The 26,282-nt window shown below is 45.5% G+C and overlaps 1 protein-coding gene across 1 annotated transcript in view; it reads right to left on the bottom strand.

The window, feature by feature from the left end:
* The window catches only part of RAD18 (RAD18 E3 ubiquitin protein ligase), a 241,939-nt gene that overhangs the window by 138,137 nt on the left and 77,520 nt on the right, over positions 1-26,282 (bottom strand). The window contains exon 7 of the mRNA XM_044301938.1: positions 19,062-19,246. Coding sequence (XP_044157873.1) covers positions 19,062-19,246 — 185 coding nt within the window. The remainder of the gene's footprint in view (positions 1-19,061; positions 19,247-26,282) is intronic.

The raw sequence follows: 26,282 nt of genomic DNA, 5'->3' as shown, positions 1-26,282 counted from the left end.
CACAAATTGTGGATTACGGGCAGAAAAAAAAAACGCAGTGTAAGGCTACATGCACACGACCGTATGTGTTTTGCTGTACACAAATTGTGGATCCGCAAAAAAAAATATAAAATGATGACATCTGTATGCCATCCGTTTTTTTTGCGGATCCATTGTAACAATGCCTAAAACGGACAAGAATAGGACATGTTATATTTTTTTTTGCGGGGCTACAGAACGGACATACTGATGCGGACAGCACACTGTGTACTGTCCGCATTTTTTTTGCAGACAAATTGAAATTAATGAATCCGCATCCTATCCGCAAAAAAATAACAGAACGGACACGGAAACAAAATACGTTCGTGTGCATGAGGCCTAAGGCCCTATTCACACAATCCATAAAAAAAAATGCGGATCGGAGCGGACCCATTCATTACAACACATCATATGCTGTCCGCATCCATATGTCTGTTTTAAGGACAAGGATAGGACAGTTCTATAGAGAGCAGGACATTCCGTTCCACAAAATGCACACAGACGGTATCAATGTTTTGCGGATCCAAAATCTGCAGTCCGCAAACCTGGATATGGCTATGTGAATGAGGCCTAACACCGTACCAGCAAGGATGCTTCCTGCTCACCTTTGAAAACCCAGTTTGGTCTGGAATGCCAGTTATATCGCTGACTTTATATCTGTGTGGTTAGGCAATGTGACGGCCATAGCGGACTTTACAACATACATAAATAATAATAATAACTTAAAGGGAACCTGTCATGTGGATATTTGATTATAATCTAACTAATTATATACAATCATTAACTACTAAAAAGTGCCTTAGATGTATTCACTTACTGGTGTGACAGATGGTTACCTCATAATATACACACAAAGATGCCGCATGCTAATGAGCTGATTTGAGTCCAGCGTGATGTCATTGAGTCCAGCATATATTTAATTCAGAGCTATAGCCACTCCCCTGCCCACCTGCTGCTGATTCATATGGAAAATAACTGTCAATCAGCAGCAGGTGGGCGGGGAGAGTCAGAAGCTCATGAATATTCATGACTCATCATTATCAGCTGGAGCTTTTCAATACAAAATGTTAGCAGATCGACTGGGTCAATTAAAGAAAGTGACCCAGCATTTTGCTAAGAGAATCAGTCACTTATTTATGTTGCCCTTAGTTAGGATACCATAAAACTGGTGACAGGTTCCCTTTAAAGGGGTTCTCTCACTTCAGCAAATGGCATTTATCATGTAGAGAAAGTTAATACAAGGCACTTCCTAATGTATTGCGATTCTCCATATTTCCTCCTTTGCTGGCTGGATTTTCCCATCGCATTATGCACGGCTTGTTTCCATGGTTACGACCACCCTGTAATCCAGCAGTGGTGGTTGTGCTTGCACACTACAGGGAAAAGCGCCGACATCTCTGGAGGCAAGGACAGCAGCTCCCGTCCTGGCCAACTCATATCTGGTTGTAACCCCTGGACACGAGCCATGTGTGATGTGATGGAAAAATGAATCCAGCCAGCAAAGGAGGCAATATGGAGAATCCCAATACATTAGGAAGTGCCTTGTATTAAAGGGGTTCTCCGGGCTTTCAATATTGATGACCTATCATCAGGATAGGTAATCACTATCAGATTGGTGGGGGTCCGAAACATATATAGACATAGCAGCAGCGAGCAGGAAGAGAGACAGGAGATGGCACGTACACACTGCGCTCCGTCTCCTCATACAGCTGATCGTCGGGGATGTCGGGTGTCGGAACCCGCCGATCTGATATTAATGACCTATCCAGAGAAGCCTGTCGGATCCTCTACTTTATTGCTGGATCCCCATTGACTGTAATGGGATCTGGCAGTGATCTGACCGATTTCAGGCATAAATGCAGGGTTTCAGCCAAAGACCGCTGCATGCAAAAAAAATTGTGCCTGGCTGACAGCCGGCATTTGCACCAGATCACCTAAACGGAGATGTGAACGCGAGCATACTTTCTCTACATGATAAATGTCATTGGCTGAAAAGTAAATCTCTCTCTTCTCATTGTTATCACCGCTGTATGATCTTGATTTATGGCTAACAGGGGATCCAGTCACAACACATATCAGCTTTATGGCACAGGCTGGAGGTACTATGTTACTGGCTACCTGATGCCACCCCAGACACGTGACATGTAATGATCCTGTGGGAGAAATAATCCGCGCCTGGGGCAACTGCTCTGAGCATTCTGTATATGCCAGGGAGCTTGGCATTATCTCAAATAAGCTTTGCAACCTCAAATGTCCCAAATGGACACTTGATAGAGACATGGACACAATTCTAACATTTTTGGCTCTATACACCACCACAATGGATTTGAAATGAAACGAACAAGATGTGCTTTACCTGCAGACTGTCAGCTTTACCTGCAGACTGTCAGCTTTACCCGCAGACTGTCAGCTGTACCTGCAGACTGTCAGCTTTAATTTGAAGGTATTTACATCCAAATCAGGTGAACGGTGCAGGAATTACAACAGTTTGCATCTGTGCCTCTCACTTGTTAAGGGACCAAAAGTAATGGAACAATTGTCTTCTCAGCTGTTCCATGGCCGGTGTGTGTTATTCCCTCATTATCCCAATTACAATGAGCAGATAAAAGGTCCAGAGTTCATTTCCAGTCTGCTATTTGCATTTGGAATCTGTTGCTGTCAACTCTCAAGATGAGATCCAAAGAGCGGTCACTATCAGTGAAGCCATCATTAGGCTGAAAAACACCACAAACCCATCAGAGAGATAGCAAAAAGATCAGGCGCGACCAAAACAACTGTCTGGAACATTCTTAAAAAGAAGGAACGCAGCGGTGAGCTCAGCAACACCAAAAGACCCGGAAGACCACAGAAAACAACTGTGGTGAAGAAAACGCCCTTCACAGCAGTTGGCCAGATCAAGAACACTCTCCAGGAGGTAGGTGTATGTGTGTCAAAGTCAACAATCAGGAGAAGACTTCACCAGAGTGAATACAGAGGGTTCACCACAAGATGGAAACCATTGCTGAGCCTCAAAAACAGGAAGGCCAGATTAGAGTTTGCCAAACGACATCTAAAAAAGCCTTCACAGTTCTGGGACAACATCCTATGGACAGATGAGACCAAGATCAACTTGTACCAGAGTGATGGGAAGAGAAGAGTATGGAGAAGGAAGGTAACTGCTCATGGTCCTAAGCATACCACCTCATCAGTGAAGCATGGTGGTGGCAGTGTCATGGCGTGGGCATGTATGGCGGCCAATGGAACTGCTTCTCTTGTATTTATTGATGATGTGACTGCTGACAAAAGCAGCAGGATGAATTCTGAAGGGTTTCGGGCAATATTATCTGCTCATATTCAGCCAAATGCTTCAGAACTTATTGGACGGCGCTTCACAGTGCAGATGGACAATGACCCAAAGCATCCTGCAAAAGCAACCAAAGAGTTTTTTAAGGGAAAAGAAGTGGAATGTTCTGCAATGGCCGAGTCAATCCCCGGACCTGAATCCGATTGAGCATTTCACTTGCTGAAGACAAAACTGAAGGGAAAATGCCCCAAGAACAAGCAGGAGCTGAAGACAGTTGCAGTAGAGGCCGGGCAGAGCGTCACCAGGGATGAGACCAGCGTCTGGTATGCGTTCCAGACTTCAGGCTGTAATTGACTGCAAAGGATTTGTAACCAAGTATTAAAAGGTGAAAGTTTGATTTATGATTATTATTATAATCCTGTTCATATAGCTGCAGTTTGCTGGAATGTGTCAGTCTAGGCAGAATCTTCTGCACACTAGACCGAGCAGATATAAGATCTCTTGCCCTTGTTCAGGATTCCAGACTGATGGCACTTCCCCACGCTGACACACTAACAAACTCCCCATCTGAGCAGGACATAGGGGCATAGAATATGACTGTCATCTTATGAAAGATGAGATATTGGATGTGGGACTGAAACTCTGGATGTGACTGGAGTAAAAAGTATGAAGAAAAGCAAGATCAGTACAAGATAAGCAGAGAAAGAGAAGATTATAGGAAGATCATAAGAAAAATATAAACTGAAATAAATATGAAACCAAAAAGAGAAAAGCAGAGAGATGTTGACAACCAATTACTCAGATCTGAACTGAATGGACTCGGAATAGCTGTTTATATGTAGTGTAATTATCTGGTGAGGCCGGATATAACGAGCAGGGAAGGATAATTATCATTTATTTTATGCTTTTAATTAGTATTTATTCAGCTAAGATTCAAAAACAAGCAAAATGGGAGATTTCATTACTAATAACATCCAGTTCTACTAGAACAAAGGGGAACATAAAAACTGCTTATATTTACCCGAAAGAATGTAAGGCAAATGCTGAGCTCTCAACTCAATTCTACAGTTTTTACATATAATTAATCTACATAAACAGTGAAGTAATGAGTGATTATATTACTTATCCTGTACTGATAGTAATATCCCGTATTATACTACAAAACTGCACTCACTATTCTGCTGGTGCAGTCGCTGTGTACATACATTACTTATCCTGTACTGATCCTGAGTTACATCCTGTATTATACTCCAGAGCTGCACTCACTATTCTGCTGGTGCAGTCACTGTGTACATACATTACTTATCCTGTACTGATCCTGAGTTACATCCTGTATTATACTCCAGAGCTGCACTCACTATTCTGCTGGTGCAGTCACTGTGTACATACATTACTTATCCTGTACTGATCCTGAGTTACATCCTGTATTATACTCCAGAGCTGCACTCACTATTCTGCTGGTGCAGTCAATGTGCACATACATTACTTATCCTGTACTGATCCTGAGTTACATCCTGTATTATACTCCAGAGCTGCACTCACTATTCTGCTGTTGCAGTCACTGTGTACATACATTACTTATCCTGTACTGACCCTGAGTTACATCCTGTATTATACTCCAGAGCTGCACTCACTATTCTGCTGGTGCAGTCACTGTGTACATACATTACTTATCCTGTACTGATCCTGAGTTACATCCTGTATTATACTCCAGAGCTGCACTCACTATTCTGCTGGTGCAGTCACTGTGTACATACATTACTTATCCTGTACTGATCCTGGGTTACATCCTGTATTATACTCCAGAGCTGCACTCACTATTCTGCTGGTGCAGTCACTGTGTACATACATTACTTATCCTGTACTGATCCTGAGTTACATCCTGTATTATACTCCAGAGCTGCACTCACTATTCTGCTGGTGCAGTCACTGCTTACATACATTACATATCCTGTACTGATCCTGAGTTACATCCTGTATTATACTCCAGAGCTGCACTCACTATTCTGCTGGTGCAGTCACTGTGTACATACATTACTTATCCTGTACTGATCCTCAGTTACATCCTGTATGATACTCCAGAGCTGCACTCACTATTCTGCTGGTGCAGTCACTGTGTACATACATTACTTATCCTGTACTGATCCTGAGTTTTACATCAAGACACGGAGGCGAGTATTGCTATCTCCTTCTTTACTGAACCACCAATAGCAGCAAAGAGAAAAAATTAACATACAGGGAACCATAGCAACCAAGGTCCCTCCCCACTGGCCCCTATAATAGGCCGCTCCTCCTATGGCTCTTTCCCTCTTTCTTTGCTGCTGCCAAGCTAAGTACACCTCTTTTCTGTTCTGTCTTGTTCATTGAATTGTTTGGTGTTTTCTTCTGCGCTGCGCACCCCAGGGTGACTAACCCTGCCTGCTAGCAGCGTTTCCCTTGTGCTTTTCCCCCTGCCTCTTTGGGGCGGGCGATTTTTTCTTCCCCTGCGCTTATTCCCGCGCTGTGGGAGTCCTTGCTGGAGCCTATTTGCGGTTCTTCCCTCTGGTTTCCCAACCATTATGCCGGTCGCGCTTAGCGTTTAATGGTCCTGTGTGGCCTGCGTCCCCTCCCCGCCCTGTTAGGTACGGCGTGTTGCCTTACCGGAGCCTCCAGCGCTTCCCGGTTTGTTGGGGCGGGTCCTCCATCGCTGCTTTCGGCGGCGCCGTTCCCGGCGCCTCTGCGCTTCGGGGGCCGCGAGATCTCGCGAGATCTCGGCGGCCATCTTGGACTCCCTCAGCATCGGCCGGCCGCGAGGTCTCGCGAGATCTCGGCGGCCATTTTGGTTTCAGAGGCCGCGATTCGCGCGCTTTTGGGGGCGGACCTACTGTGTGCTGCTACTTCCGGCCATTCGCCTTCCTCTCCAGGCACGGTCGGCGGCTCCTGCTTCTGCCTGCTCTGTAGCGCCGCTGGTTTTTTCCAGGTGACATCGCTTTTACCCTGAAGGCTTTTGTTTTCCCTGGTAGCGCTCCCACCTGACCATAGTCTTTGGTTATGTCTGCCCCTACCCCCCCTCCTACTGCCAGTAGACCCCGCTTCCCCTGAGTTATGTAACTCTGCTGGGGTTGATGCCCAACCGCTAGCTCTGCAGCGCTCGGTGTCAGACGCGATCATGGCAGCCATGGCTCCATGTCGTCAGTTCTGTCACAAACTATTGCGCAGGCTCTGTCCGCACATCCCGCCAGTGCTCCCTTGCTAGACCCCATTGCCGCCCCGCAGCCTACCTCCATTTATCCCCCTGTTTTACAGGGGACTTTGACTGGTGCGCATCTTGCCACCCCAGAGACCGTGCTTAGCTCACGGGAAAGGGCCTCTTCCCGCCAGGCAGAACGGGCGCGGACATGGAAACGCGCTAGAGCGCAATCACCGAACCTGTCTGACTCGGATGGAGTTTCAGACGAGGAGGCGTTAGCGGATTTCGAGTACGGCATGGAGGAGGATCTCACCCCCCCAGTTCAGGGCCCCTCTACCTCCGCTGCGGCGGCCTCCTCTGCCAAGGAGGCGGCGACTACTTCCGCCCCTGCCCGTTCTGAGGCCGTGTTGGATGACTCGGGCGAACCGATGTTCGATCCCGAGTCGTTACATCACCCTCGTTCGGCGGAATGGCTTCCCTCCCCTCATGTGGGGACCTATTTGGAGCACTGGGTGCGTCACTCGCTTAGCCGCGAGTCGCGCAATAAGCTTAGGGCCGAGTGTCCCCGGCCGGTGGTTCCCAATAAAGTCTGTGACACCCCGTTGGTGGACCCCAAGATGTCGCAGTTCTTGTCCAAAACGGGTTGGAACGCAAAAAAGGGCCTGGATTCAGCGCTCCGCAGCTGCCAGGACAAAATTCTAGATGTGTTTGATCCCTTGACTAGGATCTTAGAGTTGGCCGAAGCGGCTAGAATGGAGGGTACCACGATTGACCCGGTGGAATTGAGGGGCTGGGCCCAGCGGGCCATATGCCTGACCGGAAACGCCAATACTGCCATGGCGATTGAGAGACGCGAGGCGATCTTGTTTAAGATTGTCCCCAAATTGGCCAATTTGGCTCTCACTGAGGCTGGAAAGGATGCCCAGGGCCTCCTTTTCGGCGAGTCCTTCATCAAGGACATGAGCCGGTTCGTGGGCACCTTTACTGCGCTGGACAAGACCCAGTCCTCTATGCGCAGGGTCTTCCAGGGACGGGTCTCTCATCGGGCCGGCAGTGGTAGGGGCCGCCTGTCCGGCCGTGCTAATTTCCAGGCCCGCGGAGCTACCAGAGGTTCCGGTGGACATCGTCCTCAGTTCCAAGAACAACGCAACGCGTCTCCGTTCTTCACCACGAGAGGACAGCAATGGCGTTCTCGCTCCTTCCGGGGCAACCCGAGTCACCGCAGACCCTTGGGTAAGTGCTCCCCTGATGGGGGATTCTATGGTACCTTCTGTAGGGGGCCGACTCCAGCTTTTTTCCCACGCTTGGAGCCTCATTACCGCGGATCCATGGGTGCTTGCCACGGTCAGGGGATTTCACATAGAGCTCACGGGCTCCCCCTATCTGATTCCTTCCCCTCCGCTTGTTCCCCTATCGCGCGCGGATCGTGCGTTGGTGGACGCGGAATTACAGTCCCTCAGGCAAAAGTTGGCAATAGTGCCTGCGTCCCCGGCATCGGTGGGTGTGATCAGCAACATCTTTCTTGTACAGAAGAAAGACGGGCAGATGAGACCGGTCATCAACCTTCGCTCGTTGAATGCGGTAGTACGTTACCGTCATTTCAAGATGGAAGGGATCCATCTCCTTCGGGACTTGTTAATCCCTGGGGACTGGATGGTGAAACTGGACCTGAAGGATGCTTACCTGACGGTCCCGGTATCCGCCCTTTCCAGAGACCTGCTTCAGTTCCGGTGGCAGGGAGAGGTCTGGAGGTTCACCTGTCTGCCGTTCGGGCTGTCTTCAGCTCCCTGGTGTTTCACCAAGTTGCTGCGTCCGGTCGTGTCGTGGTTGAGGACTCGGGGTGTGCGTCTCATCATCTATCTGGACGACATCCTGCTAATGCACGAGTCCAGAGCGGGATTGCTGGAACATCTACGCTGGACGGCGGATCTGCTTTCGGGTCTCGGGTTCCTCCTCAACCGAGAGGAATCCTGCCTTACTCCGGCCCAGAGGATGGAGTTTCTGGGATTCACGGTGGATTCACTCTCGGAGTCTCTCAGCCTACCGACGGCGAAGTTGCGGGCGATCCGCAAGGAGTTGAGACATGCTCTCCTTGCTCCCCATCTCTCGTTACGTCACCTGACCCGCATTATCGGCCTGCTGGCCTATTCCATTCAGGCGGTGTTCCCAGCCCCGCTGCATTACCGGGCGCTCCTGCGACTGAAGATCGCCCATCTTCGGACCGGTGCCTCCTTTGCGGACGCGGTGGTTCTGGACTCAGAAGCCCGGGAGGAACTGAGTTGGTGGATAGCCAACCTGGAAGCGTGGAACGGGAGAGCAATCTTTGGGTCCCTGCCGGAGTTGACGATCGAAACGGACGCGAGCCTCCAGGGCTGGGGGGCCTATTGCAACGGTGTCTCCACTTTGGCGCGTTTGGCCAAAGATTTTTGGTCGTTCTGCCTGTCCAGGGATATCATGGTGCAGGCTGAGTATTTGCCAGGGTTGAGCAACATTCAGGCGGATTGGAACTCTCGCTACCTGTCGGACGGCAGTGATTGGCAGTTGGATCCGCTGGTGTTCGCGGTGATTTCGGATGTGTGGGGTCCGATGTCCGTCGATCTCTTCGCCTCTCGGCTCAACAGGCAGCTAACCCGGTTCTTCAGCTGGCGTCCGGACCCGGAAGCGGTGGATGCTTTCCTCCAGGACTGGTCGGTGTCTCGCCTGTGCGCGTTTCCTCCGTTCTCAATGATCCCGAGGACTCTCCTGCAGGTTCTCCGCCATCGGGCGGATCTGGTTCTGGTGGTCCCGTTCTGGGGATCCCAGGTTTGGTTCCCTTCATTGTTGAAGATTCTGGTGGAGGTTCCTGTGCTTCTCCCGAACCGGTTGGATCTCCTACGCAACCCTCAGGGTCTACTTCATCCCCTCCTCCTCGACGGATCCCTGCGGCTGCTGGCGTGCCGGATCTCAGGACACCTGGATCTTTCGAGGGAATTTCGGCTGCGACTCGACGACTATTGGACAGCGCGTGGGCTCCCGGCACCCGAAAGTCTTACCGGGCAGCCTGGAGAACTTGGGCTCATTGGTGCGTGGAACGGGACCTGGATCCCGTTTCGGCACCTGTAGCTGACCTGCTGTGTTTCCTCACCTCTCTCTTTGAGGCGGGGAAGGCTTATCGGACCATTAACCTTTTCAGGTCCGCTATTTCTTCTACCCACGAGGGCTACGCGGGTGTCGCGGCTGGTCAACATCCTTCTGTGTCTCGCCTCCTTCGGGGGGCTCGGTTGTCTCGTCCCCCTCGGCCTCGTTTTTCCACTACTTGGGATGTCTCCCTGGTTTTGGGCTATTTGGCCTCTTGGCCCGAGAATTCGGCTTTGTCCATTCGGCAATTGTCTGCTAGATTGTTGGCACTGTTTTGCCTCATTTCATGTATGAGAGTGTCGGATGTGAGGGCCCTTGACTACGACGCGCGTTCGTTTACCCCGGATGGGGTTACCTTTAACATCTCGCGTCGCACTAGGACTAGCATCCGGTTCGTGTCCTACCCTAGTTTTCCTACGTCTCCGATCTTATGCCCCGTGGCGTGCCTTCGGGAGTACGAGTCCAGGACTCTGGCACACAGGTCTCCGACCAGGCCACAGCTGTTAGTTTCTATTCGGCATCCGTTTGGCCCGGTGGCTAGCCCTACGTTAGCGCGTTGGCTTAAGTGGGTTATGTCGTTGGCGGGTGTTGACACTTCTGTCTTCACTGCCCATTCCGCACGGGGGGCCTCTGCCACCGCCCTGGCGGTTTCGGGGGCCAGGTTGGAGGACGTGATGCGCCTGGCCGACTGGTCTAATGTTACCACGTTCAGGGAGTTCTATTTCCGTCCTCCAGCTAACTTGTTTGCTTCAATTATTGACAGGCTTTGAACTTGCAATATGAGCCTCCGTGTCTTGATGTAAAACTAAATGATTTTCCTATTTCATGACGTAAAGTCATAGTTTTATTAAAGACACGGAGGCGAGTATTGCCCACCCTGTTTCCCTCCCTGGGGTCTTTTGGTGGGTTGTTTTCTTTCAGGGCTCACTTATGATAATGTCTTTGCGGTATTTATTGTCCTGTTATTTATTAATGACATTGTATTTATTACTCTGTTGGTTATTTCATTGCCATTGTAGTGTTTGTTAATGCACTTTATTGCCGTTGGTCATTCAACCCCTATCGGGTCTGTTTGAGCGGTTGGTGTCCGTTGCTCTTGTCCTGACATGCCGGTTTCACCTGGGCCCATGGTCTGTTCTCTCTTTCAGGTTGAAGCTTCTTCAAAGATGGTATACCGTGTTCCGGTTTAAAGTTCTTCGGTGGTTGACCAGGTTGGCGACTGCTGATTCCTGCTTCGTACAGAGTGGAGTTCTTCGTTCCGGTTGATGTTCAGAGTTCGTTGGATTGTTCGGGATGTTGGCACCAGGATCCCAAAGAAAGAGGAAGAGCCATAGGAGGAGCGGCCTATTATAGGGGCCAGTGGGGAGGGACCTTGGTTGCTATGGTTCCCTGTATGTTAATTTTTTCTCTTTGCTGCTATTGGTGGTTCAGTAAAGAAGGAGATAGCAATACTCGCCTCCGTGTCTTTAATAAAACTATGACTTTACGTCATGAAATAGGAAAATCATTTAGTTACATCCTGTATTATACTCCAGAGCTGCACTCACTATTCTGCTGGTGCAGTCACTGTGTACATACATTACTTATCCTGTACTGATCCTGAGTTACATCCTGTATTATACTCCAGAGCTGCACTCACTATTCTGCTGGTGCAGTCACTGTGTACGTACATTACTTATCCTGTACTGATCCTGAGTACGGGTACTTTCACACTATTGTTGTTAGGATCCGGCAGGCAGTTCCGGCAACGGAAAACCGGATACGGAAAACTGGATGCAAACGGAAATGTGTTTTTTTCCGGATCCGTTAGACGTCTTATCCGGAATAACGGATCCGGTATTTCATTTTCTTTCAAAGATCAAAAGCAAAAATAGCTCCTCCTATGTCCTGGTGCAGGCGCAGACCGGAAGCCCGGATCCGGCAACGCAGCAATTTCCGGAACAATTGGTACCAGATCCGGCATTATTATCCGTACAAGAGACAGAACAGAAGACATCCTGATGCATACTGAGCGAATTGCTTTCTATTCAGAATGCATTAGAACAAAACTGACGCGTTTTTTTTCCAGTATTGAGACCCTTTACCGGATTTCAATACCGGAAAAGAATAACGCTAGTGTGAAAGTACCCTTACATCCTGTGTTAACTTCCAGAGCTGCACTCAGCAGGTTATACACCAATGTGCCCCTTAAAGCCTTACTTTGACCCTATACATCAGACTTGGATGTTTTTTTTAATAGTAATTATATTCTTGTACATAGGAGCAGTATTATAGTAGTTATATTCTTGTACATAGGAGGCAGTATTATAGTAGTTATATTCTTGTACATAGGAGCAGTATTATAGTAGTTATATTCTTGTACATAGGAGACAGTATTATAGTAGTTATATTCTTGTACATAGGAGGCAGTATTATAGTAGTTATATTCTTGTACATAGGAGCAGTATTATAGTAGTTATGTTCTTGTATATAGGAGGCAGTATTATAGTAGTTATATTCTTGTACATAGGAGGCAGTATTATAGTAGCTATATTCTTGTACATAGGAGCAGTATTATAGTAGTTATATTCCTGTACATAGGAGGCAGTATTATAGTAGTTATATTCTTGTACATAGGAGGCAGTATTATAGTAGGTATATTCTTGTACATAGGAGCAGTATTATAGTAGTTATCTTCTTGTACATAGGAGCAGTATTATAGTAGTTATATTCTTGTACATAGGAGCAGTATTATAGTAGTTATATTCTTGTACATAGGAGGCAGTATTATAGTAGTTATATTCTTGTACATAGGAGGTAGTATTATAGTAGTTATATTCCTGTACATAGGAGCAGTATTATAGTAGTTATATTCTTGTACATAGGAGCAGTATTATAGTAGTTATATTCTTGTACATAGGAGCAGTATTATAGTAGTTATATTCTTGTACATAGGAGCAGTATTATAGTAGTTATATTCTTGTACATAGGAGCAGTATTATTGTAGTTATATTCTTGTACATAAGAGGCAGTATTATAGTTAGTGATCGACCGATATTGATTTTTTAGGGCCGATACCGATAATTTGTGAACTTTCAGGCCGATAGCCGATAATTTATACCGATATTATGGGAATTTTCATTTTTGAAAAAAAAATAAAAAATTTCCGCAAATCTGCTGAAAATTAATGTTTATTGTTAATGTGTATTTTATTTTTTTGTAAATCTTTCTTTTTCATTTATATTTAATATTTTGGTGTTTTTATTTTTGTAACTTTTTTTATTTTTTTTAAACTAACTTTTAGCCCCCTTAGGGACTAGAACCCTTGTCCTATTCATCCTGATAGAGATCTATCAGGGTGAATAGGAGCTCACACTGTCCCTGCTGCTCTGTGCTTTGTGCACACAGCAGCATGGAGCTTATCATGGCAGCCAGGGCTTCAATAGCGTCCTGGCTGCCATGGTAACCGATCGGAGCCCCAGCATTACACTGCTGGGGCTCTGATCGGAGGAGCAGGGGAGAGGGGATCCTGTGGGGGCGCGCACTGCGACTGGGGTGGGGGGGCCCTATGCGCCACCACTGGGGGGGCTTGGGGGGGAGGCGCACTGCGCCACCAATGCTTAATACTGGGGGGGGGGGGGTTACAGTATTATAGTAGTTCTATTCTTGTATATAGGAGCAGTATTATAGTAGTTCTATTCTTGTACATAGGAGCAGTATTATAGTAGTTCTATTCTTGTACATAGGAGCAGTATTATAGTAGTTCTATTCTTGTACATAGGAGCAGTATTATAGTAGTTCTATTCTTGTACATAGGAGCAGTATTATAGTAGTTCTATTCTTGTACATAGGAGCAGTATTATAGTAGTTCTAGTCTTGTACATAGGAGCAGTATTATAGTAGTTCTATTCTTGTACATAGGAGCAGTATTGTTATATTCTTGTACATAGGAGGCAGTATTATAGTAGTTATATTCTTGTACATAGGAGCAGTATTATAGTAGTTATATTCTTGTACATAGGAGCAGTATTATAGTAGTTATATTCTTGTACATAGGGGCAGTATTATAGTAGTTATATTCTTGTACATAGGAGGCAGTATTATAGTAGTTATATTCTTGTACATAGGAGCAGTATTATAGTAGTTATATTCTTGTACATAGGAGCAGTATTATAGTCAATATATTATCTTAGGGGGCAGCATTATACCATTTCACAATATAAATTTCTGCCGGTTGATGATGATGTACATGATACCACAAGCAGTTTAGGCCCCGGCCGGTGCTCTTTACACTGCAGAGCCCATCTATTAGAAAATATGACAAACTCCTTTAATCCACTTGCAGTGAAGTTTTGGATCAGAGCGATTACAATTTTATTGGATGTGACTAAATAGATTAAGCTGAACAGACGGCCAAACGCTTTGCTTTCTTCCAGCCTAAATCCATTACCAGTATGCTCGCATATTAAAATGCTTCTCCTGAGCTGTAACACAATCATACACAGCAATAAGTGCTCGCTGGCTTCTCGAAGGAGCAGATCCACATAAATTCAACATCTATTCAATTCAACTATTTGGCTCTAAAAGACGATCGTGTGAGGAATTTACAGGTTCTGCACTGACGGCTAGATATCATGGGGGTGCAACCACCCAGCAAAAAGCTCATGAGATGAGGCGGAGACCTTGGGGGCTAGTTCAGCACTTACAGCAGAATAAACAGACCCCTGATTGCTTACACTGGCAATGGACGCGGCTGCTTGATTTTCCAGGGAATATGCATCGCACGGTTTATCCATCAGATGCCAAAATCAACATTACAGATCTTGTCCTGACAGGGACCCAGTGCAAGAAGGTAATGGTTCAAACATGTCCCATCAAGGTGGGTGACCCATCAACATCTCAGTGTTGTATCACCAACTTTAAATACTACTACCATATGACTGCTGCAGCAAAACACAATGAAATTTCAAGTAAAGCACTAAACACGTTGTTACACTGTCACCTACAATTGCATCTTTGTTGCTTAGATCTAAAGGTGCATATTGCACTGAAGCCAGCGGTCGCTGTGATCATCATTGTATACGTAGACACAAAACCATCTTTTAAATATATCACGTTATTCATCTTGCAATTTTTTACTAAAAACTGTATGACAGACCAGAGCTGCATTCACATTCCTGCAGTCTTCAGAGCAGAAATCTCCCATCACGTACTATAATGCATTTTTAAAACACCTTATTGGGGGATTTCTTCCTATCTCATGAATTGGTGGTGATTGCTAGGATATGATTGGGGGTCCGGCCTATGGGAACCCACCAATCCTGAGCATTAAGGGGCCCTACAGTACTAATACCCCTATACTGTGTATATGGACAGATACAGTTTCATGCAAGGCCAAGTGGGTGGAGTGCAGCATTCTGATTGGACCCCACCAATCAAAGTGATGGCATATCCTAGCAACATGCCATCAATTCATGAGACAGAAATAGCCCTCTAAAAGGGCATCTGTCAGCAGGTTTGTACCTACGACACTGGCTGACCTGTTGCATTTGTCCTTGGCAGCTGAAGACATCTGTGTTGGTTCCATGTTTATTGCTAAGAAAAATGAAGAGTTAATATATGCAAATTAGCCTATAGGAGCAAAAGGGGCGTTGCCGTTACACCTAAGAAAAAATAAGTTTTGATATGCAAATGAGCCTCTGGAAACAATGGGGTGTTGTGGTTAAACCTAGGGGTTCTGCTCTCTCTACAAACATCACAACAGTGGAAAAAGTCATCACACCTGGTCCTGTCAATCAAAGTGCAGAGGGCATGGCAGCTGCAGAGAGAGCAGAGCCTCTAGGTGTAACAGGTATTTGTATATATTAAAACATCATGTTTCTCAGCAATGCGGGCACATAGAAACATGGGACCAACACAGATGCCTTCAGCTGCCAAGCGCACATGTAACAGGTCAGCCGGTGTCATAGGGAGAAATCTGCTGACAGATGGACTGGTGCCTTCTGTATATAGCTGCATATGGATGCCACTGATCGGCATACAGAACGTCCCCTAGTGGCTGAAATAGGCATGTTAAGATGTCTTTATGAAAGAAATGGGGCAGCGTAGCTCTACCACATATATTAGGAAAAGGCCACTGAGATACAAGCTCCCACAAAAGGGTGTAGTACGATCTACACTCATCTCATCTCGAGGTGTGACTTATGCAAAAAGATGATTATAGATGCAATATATGCAAATTAACTTTTACTTTATAGATGCAATATATGCAAAAGAACTTTTAACACCCCCCCCCCCATATCATTTTTTATTTGTATCTATTTTAGACACAATGGAAAAAATCCATTGATAAAAATGTAATTCTTGCGTCCGACCGCTCTCTAGATTAGAAAATAATGAAACGCTCAGGGCCGCAGTGCGGCGCTTAATCTTGGCTGTCGCTTACAGAACGCAAAGATCAAGAGAAATAAGCAAAAAACAAGAAAAGCCTGAAAACAAGACTATTGATATTTACAGAAACGGAATTATTATTATGTTATTGCCTTTGAGACAAGACCCTGAAGAAAACGTGGAAACTTTCACATGGGAAAAAGAAAGCCTCCAATTTATTAGAGAATAAACTGCTGCCCCATTGTTAGGAAATGACCTCAGTCATTGGTACAGGGGGGCGCGGCAGAGGAGTGACGGCCGTAACGCACGACATGGGGCTCCCCACCACAAGTGACTCATGGAGATGTTTGTCGGGATCTGGTTCTAACCAAGGACATGGCAATGTGCACAATCTCCGGGGATGCATCAACCCAAAAATCTAAAACATCTTTACCATTAATTGGAAGCAGCAAATTGACTGCAATCGACCAAAGTTTAATTTTCTTACAAAATAAAGACTCATATTTTGGAGTTACTTTTAAAGGGTTTTGCAACCATTTTTAAATTGCTACAATGCACTTGATACATCGCAAATAAAATAAAGCTCCTACCCTTTTTAATGTGACGCCGCTCCAGCGTCGGTGCTCTGGTCCCCGCAGTAATTATGTCACACCCATGATCGCTGCAGCCAATCAACTGTAGCCTCATCAATCACATGCTATTCATGCACACATGACCACTGAGGCCATTGACTGGCTGCCGCTGTCAGGTAATGTGATGTACCGCTGTATTAAGAAACAGAGACACGGTGATATTGCGGTTTCTTAATTACCACACTATTCTTTTTTATGTTGCACCCACTTCTGCCATGAGGCAGGGGGGCAACATTGTGCCGTGGGGCATGGGAGCCTCAGGCTCCGTCCCCACCATTTAGCCCCATAGGCCCCAGGCTGCTAGGCCTGCAGCCTATGTGGCAGTAGAATTGTGCACGCGTCTGCAATGACATCATCTGAAGAAAGAAGAAACCTTTTGTCTGCATCGCAGATGGACACAGGCGAGTATAATGTGGGTTTCTTTTTTTGTTTTTAATATATATATATATATATATATATATATATATATCCATGGCACTACTGGGGGAAATAACTGGGGGGGGGGGGATGGGGCATTACATATGGCTATATTATTATACATTATATATGGGGGCATTATTCTTCAGGAGGAGAGCATTATATATGGGGGCATTATTCTACAGGAGGAGAACATTATATATGGGGGCATTATTCTAGAGGGGGAGCATTATATGTGGGGGTAATATTCTAAAGGGGGAAAGCATTATCTGTGGCGGCAGTGGGGCATTATTCTGGGATGGGAGCATTATATGTAGGGGCATTATTCTACAGGAGGAGAACATTACACATGGGGGAATTATTCTGGGGGGGCATTATATCTGGTGGCATTATAAGTGGGGGAAATATTCTAGAGAGGGAGCATTATATATTTGGGGCTTTATTCTGCATGGGGGCATATGTCGGGGCATTATTCTAGAGGGGGAAACATTATATATTGAGGGCATTATTGTAGAGGGAAGGGGAGACAGAATATGGTGGGCATTTCTATTATTGGGGTACTATTACTATTAAGGGTAGTCTGAGCTATTGGAGGGGGGCTATTGTGTGGCACTATTATCTCTGCAGTATAGCGGTTGTGGGCATTGGGGAGCACAGCAGGCACAGTATTGGAGATAGCAGCAGGATGACACCGTTCAGGCACCAGGAGGATGGAAAAGTAAGCAATCTAGGATGTGTGTGTGTCAAACTCTGCAGAAACTCTGGATCCGCCGGAGTTATGTACAGGCGCCGGTCTCTTCATTTGTCTTGCATTTAGACCTTTTTCTATGCCTGACACAGTAATAGAAAACGGTAAATGAGACGAGCCTTCCGGCCAATCCCCTTCCTCATCCACTTATTTTTTTTAGACCTGGAGGGGAGAAGTTGCAGATTGTGGCGCAACAAGCTGTTGCGCCGCAATCTGCGCCTACAATATGCCTAATATAGGCATATTTCAGCTTCATAAATGACCCCTCAATATTTTACTGAGACAAGAGGGACTGAGAATGAAAAAAATAACCGAACCATGGAATTATGCAGTAAAGCAATGATTTCTCAGATGTGAAGAGATGCATTTGTCTCCAGTCAAACCTCTGCTGGTCGCCCCCGGAAACAGACAGCGGCTTTATCTGGACCTTGGTGTCAGACGTGCGACCTCGCAGTTTAGCACTAATTATGCTTCTGTCATCTGAGCTACGACAATGCACTGCTCCCCAATAAGAAGATGACCACCAAATGCAACAAATTTAAAGGGATGGTAGAAGACTTGGCCCCAACATATTTCTAAGAGATGTTTTCTCCTGCCACATAGCGAAAAAGTCGTTTTATATGGCAATTAAGCTGGAATGCATGAGTCTACTATGTAATATATGGTCAATCTAAAAGCGCAAGAGTGGAACGCTATCTGAGGTTTATGTGTCCTAATAAGGTCTTCATGAGGACATCCCTTTAAAGGGGTTCTCTGGGACTGAAGTATTGATGACCTACCCTTAGGACAGGTCATATTAGATCAATGGGAAACCAGACTCCAGACACCCAGACCTGTCAATTGTTTGCAATAGTCCCAGCACCGAAAACAGGCACCAGAACTACACAGCTTCATCTTGTATGTAGTGGTGAAGTGAACAGGATCTGCACTGCAGTAACCAGGCCGGGCCACTACACAGGAGTCAGACCTCCGCAAATCTAAAAGGATTACCTATTATACTTCAGTACTGGGGAACCCCTTGAAATCATGAAATGTAAATTTTCCCCTTAATTTTCCCCAAAGAAATCCCAATATCTTGCTAAATGCACTGAACAATAATCACTTATTTCATTTAGGAGAACATGAATGGAGTCCGATCAGCTCCTGCACAGGGAACCTGTGGCATACAATTTATCAGGGCTCCCCGTCCATACAAAGCACATAGGGTTCCGGTGCAGACACAATGGCTGAGCTCAGTATTCTGTGCAATTCCCTGCAGGTCTGGGGTTCACATGTTATTGGAGCGGAGCACATAACTGAGGGCTGTACCTGATTTGGGATGCAATGAGTCGCACTGTGCATTATACATGAGCACCAGCTCCTGGTGCCGCCGAATCATCTGCTGCTTGGACCCTTGAGTGGGCAGTCCGACCTCCTTCAGCCTCTTCCTCAGGTCGCGCTCGGACAGCAGGTTGTACACGACTTTGGTCATAGGTTTCCGCTTTTGAACTGAGCTGAAATAAAAGAGGGATAGTAGATTGAAGAAGATCCTAAGTGACATTCCCTGGTGTAAAATGTTTCCTCCACAGCCGTGATTCAGATTTCCACAGATGACATAATGGGGTATTAGTATCACATAGGATTTGCCACGTGGTGCTCCAAACCCTGGGAGCTCACACCATTCCAGGAACGAAGAGCACAAACCCTGTTAGCACGGGCTGCAAAGGGGAAGCGTTGCCACGTTGAACTAGTGCTGCAGCCCTTTAGGGATATGTTCACAACTTCACATGGCGGATTTTTGACCCTCACATTTCTGCCACGCTTTTGCATTTAGTGGGGCTAATCCATGTGCGGACACCTGCCGGAAAACAGCGCCCAGAAGGGACATGTGCCTTTTAGATGCTGTTTTGAAATGCAAGTGGTATAATCCGTAGCAGTATGAACGTCAGCGTGGTTTCCCATTGAAGGATTGTGGAAAATACGCCATGTGAACAAGCCCTTAATCTGAGAATCATTGTGGGTTCCCGCAAGTTGGATCTCCACCAATCAACATGGGATGGTATATTCCATACCTGTGTCATGCTCCGCCCACATTTATGCTTGGCACTAGACCTAATGCAGCATTTCAGTTCTACCCAGAGTGCACATATAAAGGGTTTGTTTGGCCCTAGGATAAGACAACCAATGATCATAACCTGTGCCCACTGCTGCTGCACTGTTCCCAGAAGCTTTCAGTCCCTGCCAGTCCGGAAGCAGCTTGGTCATGTGACCACTGTGGCCAATCAGTGACCTCAGCAGTCACGTGTTGGAATAGCATGTCACTGACATGCTAATCATGTGTCATTCTAGCACATGTGACCACTGAGGCCAGTCACTGACTGCAGCGGTCACAGGACCAGGCCACTTCCAGTTTGGCAGGCAATATAAGCGGGCAGGAACGGGGCAGCAGTGCAAAAACAGCGGGTCTTCGGACAGGGAAGTTTTTTTAATTACTTTTATTTGTGCACAGGTTACGACCAATGGTTGGACAACAAAAATGTGTAAAATCAGAAAATCACAAAATGCACTCTTTATCTTTCACAGCAATAAAAGGGAGAGCGGCGGCAGCGAGGAGGATTTCACGAGACGGCGCGTACTTCACACGTCGTGTTCTGCTATTTTGCTGCCAGTCAGATGTAATTTTCTGGTCTGTGTGTTTGACTCGACAGGAATTTAAATCAGTTGTTTCCTAAAAGATGCCGAGGAACAAGCAGTGACATGAGCCATTACAGTGCCACTATGTCTCCCTCTCCTGCTGCCCTGTCCGTGCGTCAGTCTTCACTGTAGGTCTGGTATTCTGTTTATGAAGCAGGAAGATCAGGATGAACAGTTCTATAGGTCCTTCCTACCCAGACAGGAAGTAATCTCCCTCTAGTGCCACCTATGGGCAGCCCTGTAAGGCTGGTCACACAGGTCCATACTCTGGTTGTGTCCCTGGATGACCACTGGACCAAGGCAGTGAGTTCAGGTCATTAAACTCGCAGTCGGGCCAGAACACACATCTGGAATACAGACTCCAGAATACGGACATGTGAATCCAGCATTAGTCGTGTCCATCCCATTAATCATTCTTTAAAGGGATTGTTCACCCAAAGGGATTTTTTCTACAGACTGTAGCGGTCACCCATGCATCACGTGACCCAGTGACATCATACATGGGTAGCATACCACTGAGGCCAAATTATTGGCTGTAGTGTTCACATGACCACTGCAGCGGTCACCCATGCATCACGTGACCTAGTGACATCATACATGGGTGGCATGTCACCACTGAGGCCAATCATTGGCTGTAGTGTTCACGTGACCTGCGTCAAACCAGGCGTTTAAGCAAGGATACCCGGGAACTGCAGAGCAGCGATGGAGCCAGAACCCAGCCGTGGCTATAAGGTAAGTATAATTACCACATGCTCAGGGGGTCCGTAGAGAAGGTCCCCAGGTGAGGGGTCTGCAATCGCTGTAAGGCTCCTTTATAGGTCAGATGTTGACTTGCAGGGTAGTTACCTACAGGCGGCACTAGAGAGACAGTTCTCCTTATTCTGGAAGACAGACAATTTAAAAGTTGTTTGGATACAGCCAGCAGTGTAAAGAATGGAGGTTTACTTTCTGGTTGTCATGGCTATGTCTTGTGTGTAAATACAATTTCTCTTTTTGCCTGTACTACACATATTTATTTACACAAACCACTTTGTATTTTGAGGTTTAGCAGATGCAGCCATGGCAACTAGAAGGAAAACCTCCATTCTTTACACTGTAGGGGCTGCATTCAGGGAACCATGGGGGGGGGGGGGGGGGGGGAAGAAATCACAGCAAACAAATATCCTCCCCTAAAAACACAAGCACAATAGTAGATATAGCGCCCTACACCAGATCTGCTCTAGATATCACACATAGTGCACAATTTAACCCCTTGGATAGCGGATGTATTTTCGTTTTCATTTTTCTTCCCTATTTTCCTTGAGCCATAACTTTTCTTTTTCCGTACACATAGCTGTATGAAGGGTTATTTTTTGGCGCAGCAAGTTGTACTTTCTAATGTCACCATTTAATATTGCATACAATGTAGTGGGAAGCGTGAAATACATTCCAAATGGGGTGGAATTGAAGAAAAAAATTATATACAATTCCTCCACCATTTTATAAGTTTTGTCCCTACAGCGTTCCCTTTGCGGCTAAACTGACCTGTGCCCTTCCTTCTCTGGGTCAGTACGATTACAACAATACTACAGATATATAGTTTTTTTAATGTCTAAATAGTGTAAAAATTAAACATTTTTTTTTTATTTACACATCACCATATTCTGACCCCCATAACTTTTTTTTCTTATAGCTATATCTACTGAGCTTTGTCAGGGGTTAATTTTTTTGTGGGACGATCTGGAGTGTCTGTGATTTTGGAGTGTGTGACTTTTTGATTACATTTTATTACATTTTTTCGGGGTAAGAGAAGCAATAAAAAAATAAATTGAGAATCGTCCATTTTGACCCCGTTTTCTGTTACGCCATTCGCCGCACTGGAGACATATTTTTATATTTTCATAGTATGGGCTTGTCTGGAAGCAGTGATGCCCATGATTTTATATTTTTTGTTATTTATGTATTTTTTTATTCTATGGAAATGCGGGTGATTAACATTTTTATATATATTTTTTAAATTATTTAAATTTATTTTACAATTTATTTTACTTTTTTTATTGTTTTGTAGCTCACGTTTGAGACTCCAAAACGTATATTTTTTTTAATTCTGTACCATTATGTTTCATATAGATCCATAATTATACTAGAATAGCTAATTTCTTATGTTGCAGCTCCAATACCCTGGGTCTCTTCAGAGAGACCCAGCGTATTGAAACCAATTACCGGCCTCCTCATTGGCCGCAGAAATAAGAAGGTTTTTTAGCTTTTAGATGCCATGATCACAGTTGAGGTAAAAAAAACAGATAAAGGATACGTTACCTCCCTTAACCCCTCAACTCCCAATACCACAGAGTATACAGATTAGATGCACTAATGATAATTAAGAGAGCATTCATTTTCAGCATACGGTATTGGGTTTGTGATTTGCTCATAGGACAGATCTTCTTAGAGAGACGCCGCTTAAATTGCGCACTAGAGCTTCCTATGTGTGATATCTAGAGAAAATCTGGTGTAAGACTATATATTTACGATTGTGCGCTCTGCCTATTCCGGGTTTCTGTTAGTGATTGACGTATTTTTACTTTTTCCTCGCTAGGTTAGAGTTTGTAGGGAGAGATTTGAAGGTCGTGGGATCGCTCTCATCAGGGCGGCTATTCCGCTTTAGGTAAGGACAGAACAGGGCGAGATCCCCGAGTGAAGCAGGAGTACATATATCTTACAGAATCCCAATTAAAGTTTTAATCTTAATTTAAAAATTGTGGTATTAATTGGGTTTATTAAAGATTATGTTTTTAGGGGAGGTTATTTGTTTAAACACCTTTCCTCTATGTATCGGGCCCTACTGGTGGCGTGATTTAGGTAACCATTGAGGACAAAAATTAGGTCTATAACACAGAGACTTCTATTTTCTTTCATGACTAAGCAGATTTATACCTTATAAAAGGCTTTGTGCTTCTATAAAATACAAGCTGGAAAGTTGGCCGAGGACGAAGAAATGAGTGTGTGCCTGGCAGCTCCGCTTAATAATGTAGAAAGCGAGAAAAGCAATTCTGGAGCGCAAACAAAATGCATCCCCCGGCCACAAACTGATCCGACGGAGGGATCCTCCTAAATCAATGACCCAGAAAATAAAAGTGACTTCTGCTGCTCTGAGCCTCGAATCGAGCAGAAGCAGCTTTATGGTGCAGGGCGGATATAACAGCCGGCAGTAAACTACGGGCAGCACGCAGAATCAATTATACCTGCCGCTTATGATTTTCCAGCCATTTTTTTAAAAAATTTTTAGGGAATATTCACACATAGCAGATTTGTTGCTAAAATTTCTGTGAACGCTTCCTTCAGAAATGGCAGAAATCCATAAATGTGATTCAGAAATAACCTCCTTCACATGTACGGAATTTATTTTTAGGCACAGAAATATGGACCGTCTGTGAACATACCCTTACGCTCCAGAGCTGCATTCACAATTCTGCTGGTTGCATCTATGATGCACAGGGTTATGGTTAGGCTGGTTTCACATTCGCAGTACGAGTTCCGGCAGGCTGTTCGGAGCTCTCTGGATCCGGCATTGCCCAGCGGCCCAATTGACTATGATGCCAGACACAAAGCCGGATCCAGGAGCTCCTGCAGGCTGGTTTCTGCTGGAACAGCCTGCCGCAAATATGAAACTAGCCTTGGTTTTCCTACATCAGATGACTAGAGAGTGCCTGGTGTAAGGGTACTTTCACACGATTAATCCCTGAAAGGCCTCAATGGTGCCGCAATCAGCGATGAACACGCATGAGGGGTTCAATGACGGGGGGGCACAATCACAGTTCCCTGTCATTGCGCCCGCAACATACAAAGAAATGCGCTTAGTGACGAAGTAATTAATTACAAAGCGCTCCAAATCGCTCATCTCTAGAAGCTGCTAAGGCGCAAAAAACGAGGAACTAAACAGCAGGAAGCATCACCTAGATACGGACAAACCAATTTAGAAATTATAATCTCTAGGTAACTGGAAGTCGATTTATGCAGCATTTTTTTATGTGAAATACCGGCAACCACTGCACTTCTTTTGATGCGATTTATCTTCACCTTGATACTTTGTTGCACAGGTCAATGTATTCCTATGGTTGTCACAGATGTTATCTCACTTGTAGTGCTGCTAACCCTGCGTTCAGACCCTCCTTAGCTGTGACCAAGGACCTGAGCTGGGAACGCACACAGACTTGTGTATCATGATGCCACAATATGGACATATATTGCATCATGAAGCTTTTCCAAAAAGGAGGATTAGAAAATATCATGGAGCAAGAATCCGTGTGCAGTGCCAGCCTCCTAGGTGATTCAGATACACCTGAAATGTATTGAAATGCAAATTCTGTCTGTAAAGCATTATGGAAAAAATGACATTTCCTGCCGAGAAAAAGAAGAAGAAAAAATAAAAAGACTATATCAACTTGACTAATGATCACAGAGTAAGAATCCTGCCAACCCGTCAGCCCACAATCTCTGAAGTACTGCATTCTAGAGATGCAACATTTTCTACATCTCTTTACTGTGCAGACACTGAACCAGCAGGGAGTAGCACGGCATCGAAAGTTGGAGCTGGCAGAAGATCATTGCTGTTTCCAAATAAAGTGTTTGGAAAACTTAGTCAAGACTAGATGTAGACGATATCTATAATGATGCCAAGCACAACTGCAGGCCATAGGTTCTGCCATAAAACGTGTGACAAGTGCGGTAACAATGCTTCCTATATAGAACGCAGCGGCTGCAGGGCAGGACCGCTTATTGCAGCCTCTACAAATTCATTTCCATTTGTGCACCAAGTAAAAGTGACTACGAATGGAGGCCGTGGAGGTAATACTGGAAGCATTACGGCGGATACCCCTCCGGCAATAGCTGCAGTATAAATCCATCCTCTGCAGAAGCGAGCCGTCTTATGATTCAGAACCCGCCTGATACTTCTACAATGCAAATATTTGCTCTTTTCCACTTGAAGGAAATGAAATATCTGCATTTATATGACAGCTCAGCCTGGCAAGCACCACGGATAGTGAACAGATATTAGCCAAACAATGCATGCATGCAAAGTATCTTACACATTGTGCACAGCAAACACTCCCCCTGACTCTGGAGGTCTAATCACTCCAAGCTAACCGCGGACGATAATGGCAGAGAGCGGCGAAGGGAGGAAGCGGACTGCGATTTGCAATTACATTTCACAGACATTTATTCCCTATTCAGCCAGGAGTTTATAAAGAATACTTGGTGGACGTGTAATGACAGAAGTAGATGAAGTAGCGCCACCTGCAGCACACTGGACGGCAGTGCATTCAAAGCTAGACAGCAGTAATCTGAGCAAACAAAGAAGCGTCAAGCTCCGTTACGTCCAGCTTATACTTTATGGGTTTTTTTGTTTTGTTTCTTATCAGATTGTTATTGTTTTTAGTTTTTTTTGCAAACACACAGGGTCCGGCAGAATAAATCCCATCCGCAGCATGAACCGCACATAACCTGTAAAACGTCTTTCAATGAGGTAAAAGGCCATTTTTCATACTATAAGATTTAGGCTTCACGCACACGCCTGTGTCTGCACCACGGAGACACAAAATGCGGACACCTTCTGTGTGCACTCCACATTTTCCTCTCTCCCATCAATAGAAATGGCTCTTCTCGTCTGCAAAATGGACCAGAAAAGGACACATTCTATAATTTGCAGAATGGTCACACGGATAGTGTTGAGCGAACTTGTGTTTTAAGTTCGGCGTCTAAAGTTCGGGTTCAGGTTATCCAAGTATCCCGTTATGGATTCTAAATTCCGTTACGGTCCGCGGTAGCGGAATCCATAACGGGATACTTCAATAACCCGAACTTTAGACGCTGAACTTA

The sequence above is a fragment of the Bufo gargarizans genome, chromosome 7 (genome assembly GCF_014858855.1).
Source record: "Bufo gargarizans isolate SCDJY-AF-19 chromosome 7, ASM1485885v1, whole genome shotgun sequence".
In the NCBI taxonomy this organism is placed as follows: domain Eukaryota; kingdom Metazoa; phylum Chordata; class Amphibia; order Anura; family Bufonidae; genus Bufo; species Bufo gargarizans.
Note: the sequence above shows the minus strand (reverse complement) of the source record. Positions and strands in the feature narration are given on the sequence as shown.